This window comes from Amaranthus tricolor, chromosome 6 (assembly GCF_026212465.1).
Source record: "Amaranthus tricolor cultivar Red isolate AtriRed21 chromosome 6, ASM2621246v1, whole genome shotgun sequence".
NCBI classification, from domain to species: domain Eukaryota; kingdom Viridiplantae; phylum Streptophyta; class Magnoliopsida; order Caryophyllales; family Amaranthaceae; genus Amaranthus; species Amaranthus tricolor.
Window position 1 is genome coordinate 31,617,826 of NC_080052.1, and position 16,161 is coordinate 31,633,986.

At 31.1% G+C, this 16,161-nt stretch overlaps 1 protein-coding gene across 1 annotated transcript; it reads left to right on the top strand.

Annotated features, from left to right (window-relative positions):
* Positions 1-7,943: 7,943 nt before the first annotated feature.
* LOC130815931 (uncharacterized protein C594.04c-like) lies at positions 7,944-13,400 on the top strand. Its single transcript, XM_057682474.1, has 10 exons — positions 7,944-8,101; positions 8,252-8,321; positions 10,187-10,254; positions 10,349-10,410; positions 10,791-10,872; positions 10,998-11,231; positions 12,115-12,243; positions 12,319-12,380; positions 12,758-12,872; positions 13,016-13,400. Exons 1-10 carry the CDS (start codon positions 8,051-8,053, stop codon positions 13,034-13,036), a joined length of 894 nt encoding a protein of 297 aa, XP_057538457.1. The 5' UTR covers positions 7,944-8,050; the 3' UTR covers positions 13,037-13,400.
* Positions 13,401-16,161: the final 2,761 nt, after the last annotated feature.

The following is a 16,161-nucleotide window of genomic DNA, read 5'->3' on the forward strand; positions in this document are numbered from 1 at the left end:
CCCACATTAACTTATCGCTAAAAAATGAAGAAATCAATTTTCCATACTACAATTGAAGATTTAATTTTTGGATTCGATTGTAATTCTTTTTTTTTTAAAAAAATTAAGCTTCGTTAATGGTGGAAACAATAATGTTGAAGAAGATAACAATGTCTACTGTTTGGGGAAGGTAATAAAAGCAATTTGTGGTTTTTCAGATTTTTTTTTAAAAAAACTAAGCTTCATCAATGGTGGAAAATAGTGATGTTGAAAAATACAATGGCTAATTTTGGGGGAAGGGTAATAAAAGCAATTGTGGTTATAAATCCATATATTTCGGTATATAACCAAATATAATTAGTATTATAATTGTGAACATTTGACAGAGGTTGATGTAATTGGGAGTATAACATTGCGTAGTAACATAATATATTTGGGGTTATAACATAATATATGTGGGGTTATAACAATATATATTTAAGGTTATAACATAATATATTTTGTGTTATAACAACATAGATTTGAGGTCATACCTTAAGATAATTGGTATTATAACTGTGAATATTTGACATAAGCTGATGTAATTGGGAGTATAACATTGTGTAGTGTGGATTATATCATTTTTAGTTGGGGTAATAACATAATGTAGTTGGGAGTATAATATTATTTAGTTGGGATTATAACATAGTTTAATTGGGGCTATAACATAGTTTAGTTGTGATTGTAACATTGTTTAGTTGGGGGTAAAACATTATTTAGTTAGAATTATAATATTACTTTATAAATCTAAATATTATAAACTACAAACAATTATAAACACAAATACATACTACTATAAATCCTAACATACAATATTATAAATTCAAATACATATTATTATAATTTCTACATAACCCCAAATATGAATACATACCAATACAACAAATACAAACTATTATAAATCCAAATACACAATATTATAAATCCAAATACACATTATTATAATTTCTGTATAATCCCAAATATGAATACATAATAATACGACAAATACACACTACCATAAACCCAAATACACAATATTATAATTTCAATTACTAAGTCCTTTGTTGGGGTACTTTATGTGCTGCCTTTGACTGTTGAGGGTTGTCATTTTGATTCTTAGAAGGAACCTTTTTGATCTTCTTTGCGAATACAAAAGCCAAGACAACATCATCACTTATCTTTTTCCATATTTTAGACCCTAAATCAAGAACAAGTAAAATCGAAAAACAAACAAATTTAACCCCTAAAAATATAAAATGGAAGTTTTAAAAACGAAAATGGTGAAGATAAAGCATAAATACATACTTTTGATGGAATTGCAAATGTTGAAGATCGAAAATGAAAACGCAATTGGAAAAGAAAAAACATAAAATACATACCTTTGATGAGAGCCGTGGTGAAGATGAGAAAGAGAAATTGAAGCACGAAAATGGAAAGCTTGAAGATTGAAAATGAAGATTGTAAGAGTGAAATTCAGAGAAGGAGATGATTGTTTTAGGAAGTTAAGTGGTTTGTCTGGCAAGAGATTGAAAAATGGCAAATGGAAACTGAAAAGTTATTTTGGAGTGATTAAGAAAACACGTCTAGAATTAGTTTTTTTTTTTTTTTTTTAATTTGAAATTTGGTTCGGCCCATATATTAAAAGGTCTTTTTTAAAGACGGTTTCAACTAAGAATTTGTGTTCTTTTTTTACCTAGTTTGAAGCAATAAATTAAGGACCAAGATATCTTGAATTCCAACCTAAAAACCCTATTCCCAACAGTGGAATATATTAGAATATTTAAACTATAATAAAGTTCTTCCAAATCTGTTGGTATTCACCTCATCATCCATTACATTTTAGGCTCTAACTTGAACTTCTTCCAATAACAAAATTATTAATAAATAATAAACAATATATATATTTAACTTAATTTAACAAAGATTTCATTACCACCTTGTTATTAAGAAGCTACGACCTAAACTCTCATCTAAATCATCAAATAGAAAGACTAATTAAAAACAACGATATAAAAAAAAAAAGCAGATCGATTTAGATTAAAGTCAAATTTAATTTACATAATCTTATCACTGATTACAAAAATTTGGGTTTTAGAGGTTAACTGTTCTACTCCTATTATTTAGTTTGACAAAATTATATTAACTTGAAAATTTTTGGTGAAATAAAGTTTTTCCTACCAAAATTTGATTGGAACTAATGTGAAGGTGTTGATCTGTGACACACGGACACGGCACTGAACAGGCGTGTTGCATGTCGGACACGTGTCGGACATGGTCACGCGAAAATCCGTGTCCGACACGCCAAATGAAGCGTCCAATATTTTAATATTTTTCCGGACACGCGGACACGGCAAGGACACGGAAGGGACACGGCAAGGACACGGAAGGGACACGGCAAAAGTCAAGGACACGTTTTTTAAAAAATAAAAAATAAAAAAATAAAAAATTGAATTTCAGAATAGTCACTCACAGTCACTGATACACGAATTCCCTTTCCCAGTTTCCCTTCCCTCTCAATTCCCTCTCTTGCTCTCCTCTCACTCCTCTCAACTCTCTTTCACTCTAACCTTAAAAACTCTACACAACTCTTCCTCCACCTCCACTGTCGCCGCCGCACTCCCGCACCACACCACCGCCGCCCGCTGCTCCTCCTGTCCTCCATCAGACCATCACAGACGAACACTGCCGCACTCTCTTTTGATTTTATTTAAGGTATTTTCACTCTTTATCCTAAATCTTAATATTAATCTTGTTCTAATATTTAATCTTAGTGTTAATCTTAATTTCTTGTGAATTCAAATTTGTTAAATGTTGAAATTGGGTTTAAAAAACCTGGAATTGGGTTTAAGAATTCTATTTGTGAATTCAAATTGTTTCTAAGCTATTGAAAATTTGAACCAACATATGAAAATGTTGAAATTTTAATAATAATTTTGTTAGAATGTTGTTTCTTGATTTTTTTTTTTGTTTATGTTGTTTAAGTGATTGAAAATTTGTTAATGTTAAATTGTTAATGTGTTTGTAATTTGAATTTTGAAAAGTTGAAACGTTGTTCTTGATTTTTTTGTATATCCTCTTTGAATATTTGTTAATTGTTATTTGTTAATGTGTTTGTAATTAGAATTTTGACTTTGGAAATCTAGAAGATTCTATTTGTCTTGGCATGGCGGATCTTTCTCTTGATGAGCCCGAGTAGGAAACTACTTTTGTAGTAGCGGAGGATGATGATGGATGTCATATGGATGATGTGTGATGATAAAACTTAAATTTACCTATTTATTTGGTTTTCTTTGATTTGGTTTGTATGACTATTTTTAAATACTCATGTTGTTTATTTGGTACTTATTTGCATTTTATGTGAGTTTTATGTTTTTAAAGTGTTTATTTACAAATATCAAATGAAAGATTATAAAATTATCTTTAATTTGATATATTTATTATATTATTACCATTTTCGTGTTCCCGTGTCCGCCATTTTTAAGTTAACGTTTTTCCGTACCTGTGTCGTGTCCGTGTCCGTTTTAGTGCAACCTAGGTGTTGATTGGTATTATAGTTTTTTAGACATTTTTAACTTATTCAGTTAAACATAGATAGTTGATTGGTGGAATTATATCTAATGTTATTTCTTAATAAATTAACTGAGTAAAATAGTTTATTATGATAAATTGATTAATTTACAAGAAATTGCTAGTATTAACGTGTGAGTAGCATTAGTTATGGACGCTTTGCCAAAGATGGTATATGTTTTTTAGGGGTGGTGTTAGATTCTGTAGTGAAGAAGAATAGTGTAAAAAGCTGCAGAATTAAAGGTATGTAATGTATGTCCATTATTTCAAGTAATTGAATTGTAGGATCACTTTGTTTACATATGCATGCATGCCTGACAAAATAGCAGACATTTTATGTGCGTTCATTTTACAACTTATTTCAAGACTTCCAGTTTTTTCATGTTTGCTACTGTTTTTAGGAATCTACTGCTCTTTGCATAAATACTACTCCAAATAGGAGTTTCGCAGTAGGATAAATAGTATTCCCAGTCCAAGTAGTATTAGTAGTATAATACATTAATACTGTATCTATTTATCATAACTTTTTTATTACTTGCACAAAATTATAACTACTACGCTTTTAAATGGTAATCCACTGTTGCTGAACCTGAACAACTATTTAGCACTACAAAAGTAAAGTTTTTATTTAGGGAGTTACTAAATTTCGCCACCCCTTTTCATTTTATAACAATAACAAAACGAATAATATAATAGTAAAAATAATAACGTATTTGCACCTGAAGTTTAAAAAATTACAAAATTGCCACTGAATTTAAAACTTAATTAATAAATGGAAATCACACTTAATAACAATAATATAATAGTAAAAATAATAAGAATAACAGTAATAATAATAATAATAATAATAATAATAATAATAATAATAATAATAATAATAATAATAACAACAATAATAATATAAATAAAAATAATAATAATTAGTCTTAAAGATAAAAAATGGAAAAAAAAAAGGAAAAAAAAACCAAACAACACCAATAATAAAAATAATTTTCAACACAACATAAAAAGTTTATTAATAATAATAATATTAATTATAATAAACATATTTAAAATAATAAATTAATAATTAAAAGAAAAATAATAATTTAATAATAAAAATAATAACAATCACAAAAATAATAAAAAAATTAATAATAATAACAGTAATAATAATAATAATAATAATAATAATAATAATAATAATAATAATAATAATAATAATAACAACAACAATAATAAAATTAAAAATAATAATAATTATTATCAAAAAGATACGAAAATAAATAAATAAATAAATAAAATGAATCGCCCAGATCTGAGCGATTCATTTTAATTTTTTTTAAATTTAAATAATTTAGATTCGAAAAAAAACAACAATAATAACAATAATAATAAAAATAATATAAAAAATTTATTAATAATAAAAAAAATAATAATTATTATAACAAACATATTTACATTAATAAATTAAAAATCAAAACATAAATATATATTTAATAATAAAAATAATAACAATCACAACAATAATAACAATAATAATAAAATTAATAATAATAGCAGTAATAAAAAAAATAATAATAATAATAACAATAATAATATAATTATAAATTATAATAATTATTCAAAAATAAACGAAAAAAAAATAAAATAAAAATTTAAATTGAATTGCCCAGATCTGGGCGATTCAATTTAAATATTTTTTTTTCCGTTTGTAAATTTAAATTAATTACATTCGAAAAAAAATTACCTCAATTAATTGTTTGCGGATTGAACTTAGTTTTTTCTCCAACAATTTGCTTTTGTAAGTTGGTTTTTAAGTGTGGTAAGAAAAATTTTAGTGAGACTGTGGTATATGTAGGAAATTTTAAGTTCAATGGCAAAATCGTAATTTTTTGAAAATCTAGGGGCAAATTCATAATTTCCTCAGGGTTTACGATAAAATGAAAACGGTGGCGAAATTTAAGGATTGAGTTTATTTATTAGTTATACTTCATTTAAAAAGGTCTTATATAAAAAAATAATATAGCTATTAATAAAAAAAGTAGGTAGTATAAAGTTTTCCCACAAGTATATTGTTATTCACATCTAATTAATTATTTTAGTAGTTACTGCCTATCGTTATTCATATGTAAAAACTTATTTGGTGACCATCGATTTTAATAGGTTATAACACTAATTTTAATAGCTATAACACCAACTCTAAATAAGGTCAAATGTACGCGTTAACTTTTAGGTTTTTTTCTTTTTTTTTAAATGTTAGACTTGGACTTAAAAAGCCGTCTCTTATAAAAACTGTCTCTCAAGAGAGACATTATCAATTCTCTCTTTTAGTGTGTCAACAAAGAAATATTGAATTCAATTGAAAAAAAAAATAAAAATTAGTGAGTTTAACTAAAAATGAAAAAAAAAATTAAAAAAAATTGTTGAAATTGGATTATGACTGCGTTTGAGCCAAGTTTCTTGGTTCGACTATTTCTTAATTAGAGGACAAAACTTTCAAGTTAATACTCTATAATTGTTTGGATCGAGTCAACAATTCACTTGTCTAATTTTAAGGCCTCGTAGGAGTTATAGAATTGATTACAATTTACATACTACAATATTTTATAAAATCCATAATAAGGATTTTTTTTTCTTTTTACTTGCAATATTTTTTATAATATGCATTTTAAATAGTTAGATTGCTAAAATATCTCAAATTTTACATAATTAAAAATTATAAAAATTTTATTTACTAAATCATGTATTGTGATAAAACCGATGTTGCTTCAATAAAGCTAGAATCATATTTTCTAGATGAAATATACGTTCAATTCTCATCATCCCTTCTCACAATCTATTTTTATAATTAAAAACAAAAACCTAAAAAAACCAATGCTCTATCCATGTCCTTCACAAATTTGCTACCCAATATAATGCAAAAATTCTCACCTCATTTGGGTGATAAATAATAATAATAATAATAATTATTATTATTATTATTATTATTATTATTATTATTATTATTATTATTATTACGAAAAATTACCCAAAATAATTTAACTTTTTACCGATTTTCCTACAATAATCTTAACTTTTGATTAAATATGAATAATCTTAGTTATGAGGGGTGTTGGCTAAAAATGCATTAAGGTAACATCTTATCTATACAACAACACATTTTGCATAAAAAATAAAAAATAAATACAAAATTAAATTGAAAAAATTGATTAATAGAAAAAAATAAAATAAAAAAGAAAATCAAGTAGTAAGATTCAATTTTGATTTTAACTTTTCAATTTTTGATATTTTTGATTTTAATTTTATTTTTCTTTTTTAATTAACCTGCAAAAATCAATTATTATTTAAATAATAATATTTTAAAATAAGTGGCTTTAAAATTGAAATTAAAAGTTAAAATTATTATAAGAAAATTAATAAAAAATTAAATTATTAAGTAAATTTTCCTATTTAGAGTAGGGATGCAAACGGGGCGGGGCGGGGCGGGTATTGGCGTTACCATCCCCATCCCCATCTGGTAAATCAATCCCCATCCCCATCCCCGCGGCGGGTATAATTTTTTTCCCCGTCCCCGCCCCGATGGGTTTGTACCTAATACCATCCCCATCCCCATCCCCATCTGGGTATCCATCCCCGTCTAATACCCATTTTACCTGCCCCACCACCCGTCAAATCCCCGCTTAATACCCATCTGTGTCACATATTTATTTTCAAATCCCCGTCTAATCATCACTTAATATCGCCTACCTCTACACAACTCGTAATGAATATAAACAAATTTTATTGAGAAAAAAGGATAAAAAATAGAAAAAACATGATTATAAACCTTACTCTAAAAAACATGATCTTAGACCTTATGAAGTAGTATTTATGGCTGAATCACATTATGTTTTTATTAACACTCATTAATTCAACTAAATGAACCGCTAATAATATCAGAATAATGAAATATTATTAACGAAACCAGAGATCCGATCAAATTACAAAACAAACATTTTACCAAAAACCTTGTGAGCAAATGAAGCATCATGAAAATATGAAATTAATAACAATATAATCACCCACAATACATAAATTTATATCCAAACTTAATTATAGGTGTAAAATAATTCAAGGTTTTCAGAAATTTGAAAAATAATTTAGGGTATTCCAATTCTCAAAATTTGTACATTTCGTGAGGCAGGACGGGGCGAGGCGAGGATGGGGCGGGGCGGGGATGGGGCAGGTATCACCTAAAACCCATCCCATCCCCGCGGTGGGTATGAATTTTATACCCGTACCCGTCCCATGACCCATCAAACCGGGACCCATCCCCATCACCGATGGGGCGGGGATGGGGCGGGTCTCCTATTAGACCCGCCCCGCCTGCATCCCTAATTTAGAGTATATTAGATTGAGAAGTGAAATGTTGAAATCCTATGCACAAATATAGTTGAGACTTGAGAGAAAAAATGTAGTTCTCCTGGGCATTGGGCAACAACAATTACCAATTGCCAATGCCATGGCAAAAGCACTAGACTCCCATTTCTTAGCTCTCACTTCCATTGTCACTGTATTACTCCTCTCTTTTTCTTTCTCTATTTTTCTATTTTAATTTTGTTTACTAATATATTTTTCTTTTACAAAACTAACTCCTTAATTTTGATTTTGAGTTTTCTTCTGTTCTTCTTTACAATTTACAATTTACAATTTACAATTACAGGTGTGTTATCAGTTCATTTTCTTTGTTGTCACTGCTCTTCTCAAGTTTGATAAAGTCACTGACTTTGCTGGTAATCTTTTGTTGCATAATTCTATACCATCTTTCTTTCAATTTTGAATTATTTTTATTAAAATGATTTATCAAATCTTGATGGATTGTTCTGTAATTGCGTTGTATGATATTCCCATTAAGAAAATGAATGCTATTTTGCAGGTTTGTAATATGGGTGTATATAGTAAATGAAAAGTTGGACAATTTTCTTGAATGGATTTTCAAATGTTGATAGTTGGTTATGTAATTGTGTTATTCGATAATTATGAATGCAATTCTTTCAGAATTATAATATGGGTATAGAAAATTTAATGTTTGACAATTTTCTCATGCATTTATCGTTACTCAACATTGCTAGCAAGGGGTAATCGGGAACAATCTCTTCCTTGTCACTAACAAGAATAAGGTTGGCTGCGTACATCTAACTCTAAACCCCGCCTATGTAGGAGCCATTAATAAGTAGCTTAGGGTTTTAGAAATTGTGCTATGAATTAATGGTTGGTGAAATGAATTTAATTGATATTGTTATGTTATATCAAGTGGCACTAGGGAACCCTGAGGAATTCTAATGTTTAGACTAAACCCTAATCTCAGTTTGGGTGGGACAGTATTGACTCTTGTTCTGTTTGGGGGTAGAAATTAGAATAGTCAGATATGTATATAATTTATGTACCCTTTGGAGTATTGTGCCTTGTGATGATTCGACTGCTATCTTTATCTTATTTGAGTGATGGCAAGTAGAATTGGACTGTTATGGAAGGGTTGGGGGAGGGGTGGGAGAAGGAGGTTGTTTAGTAGTTTCTAGGTTATTTTCTAATTTATGCAAAGACTTTATGGACGGTTCAAAATATGTAAGCCAATGGAACAATGATACTCTATTATTTTGGAACATATGTTCTACTAAAACTTTTGAGGATGTTGCTTATTGTGAAATACTTATATTTATGATTGAAGTTTCTAATACTCCTTTGTCCCATTACTTAAAGTAATTGATGGGCTTTAGTTGGAAGTAATTGACTTCTACAAAAGTTAATTTATGAAACACAAATTATTGCGAGAGACGGTTTTTCCGAGAGACACATTAGATATATGGGCTAAATAGCCCAATTAATACAAATTAAAGAGAAAATACAAATATGAGCTTCTTGTTTTGAAGTCGCCTCTTTGAGAGATGGTCTCTCACAAGAGTTTCCTTATATGAAATCGCATCATAATCTTATATTTGTTGGTAATAATACTTGTTAGATGATCCGGTTAGCTACATCAACAACATTAGCAACCCCAGTGGCACTAAATTTTACTTTGCATTTAGAGATTTTGTTTGATGCCATTATTTTTCAGTTAGTACGACTGGTTTCGGAAGCCAGTTTAGCGGCTCTTTCAGGTTTTCTTGTGACCAAATTACTCTGCTATTTTGATGGAGATAAAGAGCATACTTTTTAGGTTTTCATGTGATCAAATTACTAGTAGAAGTTGAGTGGTGCATTCGTAATACTTAGAGATTAATCACTTATACACTTAGCACGGTTTATATGAAAGACAAGTACTAGACATTTGTGTTAGTGTACTGATGTGTTTGCTAGCAGTGGCGCAGCGTTTAGTCAACATTGCCAAAAGTGTATGCAGGAGATGCTCAGATCAAAAGGGAAAAGTTGCATTCTAGTCTCTTATACGACATTTTTTTCTTGTCACTGTGGATCAAGCAACTCGCAAGTCAAAGATTGCTTATTCACTGAAAATATTGGCTGTTCCATAGTTTCTGATGACTGATTTAGTGGATATTTCATGTGTTAAACTGGTGTTATGTTCATTCCTTTATAAAATTTACTGGTGTTGCTAACTATTATTCATGATTCATGTAACCGAGTGTTGTGGTTGTCTTAGGGAGCACAAATTTTATCATACTTTCTGTATTGACTCTAGTCATCAAAGGTTCATGGCACTTTAGACAGGTACATGTAACTCTGTAACCTGTTCAAACCCGTCCAAACAAAAAGGAAGAGCAAGTTATGATTTCACTGATATACAACGCCATCTATTTTTTAGGTAGTTTTGAGTTTGCTCGTGCTAGTATGGGGTCTACGTTTGGGGCTGTTTCTTCTAATGAGGTATGAGCTAATGTTTTCAACCCAGCTTATACTTTAGTATTTGTATGGCATGGATCTGCTTCTTGATTGGGCTTTTGCTCTTACTTCAGACCCTGATTGTATACCTATGTCAAAATGACCCAACAATAGCCCAAAGTCAACCATTTACAATGTCATCTATTTTTCTATTCATACTTCACGAGGAGATAAAGGAATTATGTGACACTGTCTCTATGCACGTTAAAGCTTGTTTTTCTATGTTTTCACTATGGTGAATATGACATGATCTTGGTTCATGTAGCCCGCCTCGTATTGTTTGGATTATGACTTTGACGTTGTTGTGTTGTACCTATAAAATAATGAATGAATTTTTTATTTCGCTCACCTAAGCTTTATATCAGAATTTTTCAATGGGGAGAGGACCGTCGATTTGATAAGATGCGTAATAATTTGGGGAAACTGGTCGTATTCTGGATCTTTCAGGTAAACTTTTTAAAATATGTTTCTGACTGTTGCCTTTGAGCCATTCCCTGGGTTCATCTTATTTTTGATTTCAATTACGAGAATCTCTTCAATGTCTTTGTCAATCGATTATCAAATGGTGACAGGCTATGTGGGTATGGACTGTGAGCTTACCGGTGACAATCGTCAATGCTAGTGGCAAGAATCCATCGATTCAAGCACTAGATATAATTGGATGGATTATGTGGTCCATAGGGTTTTCTCTTGAAGCTACAGCTGATCAGCAGAAACTTTCATTCAAAAATTTACCACGTAATAGAGGCAAATGGTGTAATGTTGGAGTTTGGAAGTTCTCCCGTCATCCAAACTACTTCGGAGAGGTTAGTGTTTTTTGTTAGCGTGCATTTTCTAAGCATCAACTGCATAATCGGTTTTCCATAAAAAACAACTTGCGGGTTCGAAAAGAATGAAGTTCCCATCGAATTAAATAATGAGCTCACATGTGAGGGGGAGTGTTGAAAAATAACCTATATATGATCCTACATCGAAGAATTAGAGAGAGGTTATTTGATAGGCTACTCCTCCTGAAACCAATTGGTTTCAGGATTGAACCTCATCGAGTTTATGTGTAGTTAACTCTCTTCTTATGTTGGTCTTGTGTACAAGCCCAAATTTATTGCATAATTTAACTGTTTCTGCTAAGAAACGGTCGAATTTATAAAAGGGACTTTAAGTAAGAAGTACCTTCAAATTAAGGGAAGTGAGATGATCTGACAGTGGCCGATCGAGTGCCTTCAACCAAAAAAAAGACTAAACCGGGGGCTGATGTCCCGAAAAGCCTCGCCGATGCTTGAGTCTAATCGGGAAAGGTAATAGTAGGGAATCAGTGTAAGACAATAATTTAGCAGAGTAGTCTGAGAATAAGATTGCATACCCTTTTCATGTAGATGAATGAAGTATTTATAGCAATAAGTTGTAGGATTATGGAGGTAGTTACGTGATTAATAAAAATTCATGGTGATCATGCTTGTGTAAGTGGGAATAGAGAGTAGTTACTTTAGGAGTAATGGGTAGTTATTGGAAGTGGTAGTTTAGACTTTGACTTATATATTGACTTTGACCTTTGACGAGAGATATTTTCGACATTGCAGGTATACGAGATATTTGACCTGTAACATTAACAAAATCAATATTGTCCTGGTTATTATTGCTATTTTTCCAGTTTATGTCTTTTACTGAACATACCGACTCTAATATTGACAGATTTTTCTTTGGTGCGGAATTTTTCTCAGCTCAATACCAGTTCTTGAAGGTGCTGAGTGGCTTGTTATCGTTGGGCCAGTGTTCCTAACACTGCTGCTCTTTTTTCTCAGTGGAATACCATTGCTCGAGGTTGGTTTTCAGCAGTTTTTTTCATAATAGTTTCGACAAAACCATTCTCTTAATGCTCTCATTTCGTTCGTACAGGATTCTGCAGATAAGAAATTTGGCAATGTGGCTGAGTACAGGCTATATAAGAAAGTTACAAGGTATTTTCATCCCTGCTTCTTCTCACGACACTTTTGTACATGTTTAGAGGATTTTGCTCCCCTGATATCGTTAACTGATCAAAGTAATGAAATGAAACTTGATGGAACTTAGAAGCCTGCCTCAATAAATGATATTTCAATGTTTGTACAATATCGGGTAAATAACTTTTTCTTCGGAAATTGAAGCAAAGGTGACTTTTCTAACCAAACATTTACACAGTCCTACTGAGATTGCTACATTACGCACATCTATGTGAGAGCTTTTGAGGAGAAATATTGCAATTTCAATGGGAATAGAGGAGTAAACTGATTAGAAGTAGAAAGATAAGATCATAAGAAACAGAAAGGTGTGATTGATTGTGTTAATGTTGTTCCAGCCCTCTCTTTCCTTTGCCACCGGAAGTATATGGAAATCTGCCTTTGTGGTTCAAGAAGATTTTCCTCTTCGAGTTTCCACTCTACAATCGAAATCTTCCCCGAGAAAGCTTTTTGGTAAGGTCTTGCTTGATGATTAATACTTTTAGACTTTGGTGCATTTACATATATGTCTTCTTCCCATCCGCATCACCGTATCGCGAAGGTATTGTAAATGTCTTTTAGTTTACCTTGTATTGAAGGTAGTGATCCTTATACAGGTGTTTAAGCTCTCAACCTAAAGATCTAAGCTGGGAGTATGCTTCACAGAAGGTGCGTATCATGATTGATTAAGGGCAGTAAAGTCAGAAGCTTCAAACAGAAGAATCAAGCTATCTAACCAGAAGACTCAGCACATGTCCTTCCTTCTGAAAGATCTTCTTATAGGAGCTTATCGTTTAGGATCCTTTTCCTAGTCAACTTCTTGTATGGGTTTATATTTTTTCTGTCCTGTGTCTGAAGGATGCAAGTAGTAGGGTGATCTAGCATTTATTGTTGGATCAAGACTGGTAGAATTATTCTGGGTATTGCTTTGGTTCACCATATCAGCAACTTGAAAAATTCAGCAATCAAGAAATGCAAGAGACACAAAAATTTGCACAGAAAGGTAAAGAATCAAAAGAGAATGATTGAGATTCAAACTTGCTCTGATACCATGTTAAAGATTATGCAAAGAAACAATCTAAAAAGTAAAGTGAACAAGAGAATGTCAAAGAAAACTTTTCATTACAACTTCGTTGATTGATTGCAAATGAATGAGAGGGTTGATATTTATACAAGCCTAAGACTCAACAGAATGTATTAGTTACTGCTGTAACAACTCCTAACAACCTAATAACAGAAAAATATAAACCCATACAAGAAGTTGACTAGGATGAGACTAATACATCACGTGCTAAATAAACACAATAAAAGGATCCTAGACAATACACAAGACCGAAATTGGTGAATATTACCTTTTCAGGTTCTGGTTTTGTGGACTAGAAAAGAGTGATGGTTATAGCCTATAGCCTTGAGTGGGAAGAACAAACTTGGTTTTGTGGATGGATCATTACCAAGGCCAACACAAAGTACAGCAGCAAGGGCATGGGATTGGGTTAATAATGTTGTTATGAGGTGGATCATTGCAGTTCTTAAGGACATTATTGCCGAGAGCATCCTTTCTTACAAGACAACAAGGGAAATATGGAATGAACTCAATGAAAGGTATGACCAGAGTTCCAATGCCCACCTTTATTCTTTACAAGAAGAATTAAATAATCTTGTTCAAACCCCAAATATGAAGATTTCTGAATTTTTTACCAAAATCAAGACCCTATGGGATGAACTAGATAGCCTAAATTCCCTTTCTATTTGCTCTTGTGCTGCTGCTAATTCTTGTACTTGTGACTTGTGAGATAGCAAAGAAGTGTAACAAGATGCAACAGAATAACAGGATGATCAGCTTCTTAATGAGGCTTGATAAAAAGTTTGGACAAGTGCGTTCAAACATGTTAATGATGACTGAGCTTCCAACCTTAGCACAAGCCTATAAAATTCTACTACAAGAGGAGACACATCTTGATCTAAGCTCACTGAAACAAGTGATTCTATAGCTAGTAGAATGGATAAAAGAAAGTTTCAAGAAAGAAGTTCAAATAAGAGCAATGTAGAAAATGGCAAGGCCAAGAAACAACAATTTTACTGTGATCACTGTAAGATCACTGGTCACACCAAAGATAGGTGTTGCAAGATAGTTGGTTATCCACCAAACTTCAAAGAGAACACATGGAAAAGGGGGAATGATAAGCCCTCTGCAAATCTTGCACAAGATGCCTGTACAAAAGAGGGATTGGTGACAGCAAAACTTACATCTACTCAATACCAACAATTGTTGGAGATCTTGAATAAGCAGAAAAATTCTAACAGTAACACTCATGCCAATACTTCACAACACACAGGTACATACTGTTTTTCATCACTCAAAATTCATGATTGGATTATTGATAGTGGTGCATCTGACCACATGTGCCACCTGCTGACTATTTTTTCAAGCTATAAACAGATAACTAACAAAGAGCATGTGATTACTGTGCCTGATGGTGGAAAGATAGGTGTAAAGTACATAGGAACTGTAAATCTTCATAATGGACTAATCTTGCATGATGTGTTGTATGTTCCTGATTTCAAGTTTAACTTGATCGCTGTAAATAAGCTGATTGCAGATAACGAATGTTCTGTTTCTTTTAATAATGATGGGTGTTTTATTCCGGAGGTATTGAGTTGAGGAAACAATCCCACTTTTGAAACCTTACGAAAGGTGTTCTTCACCACAAACATCGTTGGACCCATTCATATTCAATCCTTTATTATTTTTCTCTTCAGTATTAGAAAAAATCGATTGATTAGTGTAAACCTTTCTTTTTTTTTTCTTAAATAATAAATTAATTGAAGTTTTAGCAAACTGTTTGTTGATGAAATGAGCAATGGTTTTGACTATAATAAAGGGTATGAAATTAGACTACGAGAGAATTGGTGTCAACTTATTTGCATAGCACGTATGATTGGATTTTCTCACGTGTTGAATTGGTATGTCATCCTAGGATCAAAAGGCATTGGGTTTATTTGTATTTTCCCTATCCCAAGTATAAATTTTATGTAAATTAAGAAAAGAAAGAAAAAGTGATAAAAGTTGCTATATTTTATGTGGAGGTGGAAAAAATATGTGGATAAGATGAAAACGCAAAGTAATTATATAGATGAAAATTAAAAAAATAAGTGTGTAATGACCAAAATGAAAATAGAGCAGAATCTATGAGACAAACTAATATGGGCAAATTAAATGAGACACATAAAAAGTAATTGTTTTTAGTTGTTTTGTAGTTTTTAATTCAAAAATTAGATAGTCTCATTAAATACCCTTATGTTGATCTAATTGTCCTAATTTTGAAAATAGGACAGATGAGTGTAAGAAGAGTGCTTGTTGACACTGCCCACTGGTAGTATTGTAGACCTTGTCATAGATGAGTGCAAGATGATTGCTTGTTGACACTGATAGTATTGTAGACGTTGTTACCATGAACTTTTTGAGACAACTAAAATATGATACTTATGGCTTCGAATCTTTGGACAAGTTCTTAGTCAGACTTGGAGGAGGTCGAGTTACACTGATAGTTCTTTGTCCTTTGTCCTACCCTTTTATTACATAATGAGTTTTATACTTGATTTCCTAAAGATTTCATTAAATGTGTAATTTCTTTACAATAATCAACCTATACATTACTAAAGATCCTTACTCGATTATTTTAACTCTTATTTTTATTTTCACTTTTATAAATCAATTTAAATGGCAAGTTAGTCTTAAATTATCCAAAAATCCATTTTAAAT

Coding starts and splice junctions, on each gene's coding strand:
- LOC130815931 (XM_057682474.1), top strand. CDS start 8,051: ATGGCAAAAGCACTAGACTCCCATTTCTTAGCTCTCACTTCCATTGTC. Junction 10,411..10,790: donor GGGCTGTTTCTTCTAATGAG/GTATGAGCTAAT, acceptor GCTTTATATCAG/AATTTTTCAATGGGGAGAGG. Junction 12,244..12,318: donor GTGGAATACCATTGCTCGAG/GTTGGTTTTCAG, acceptor TCGTTCGTACAG/GATTCTGCAGATAAGAAATT.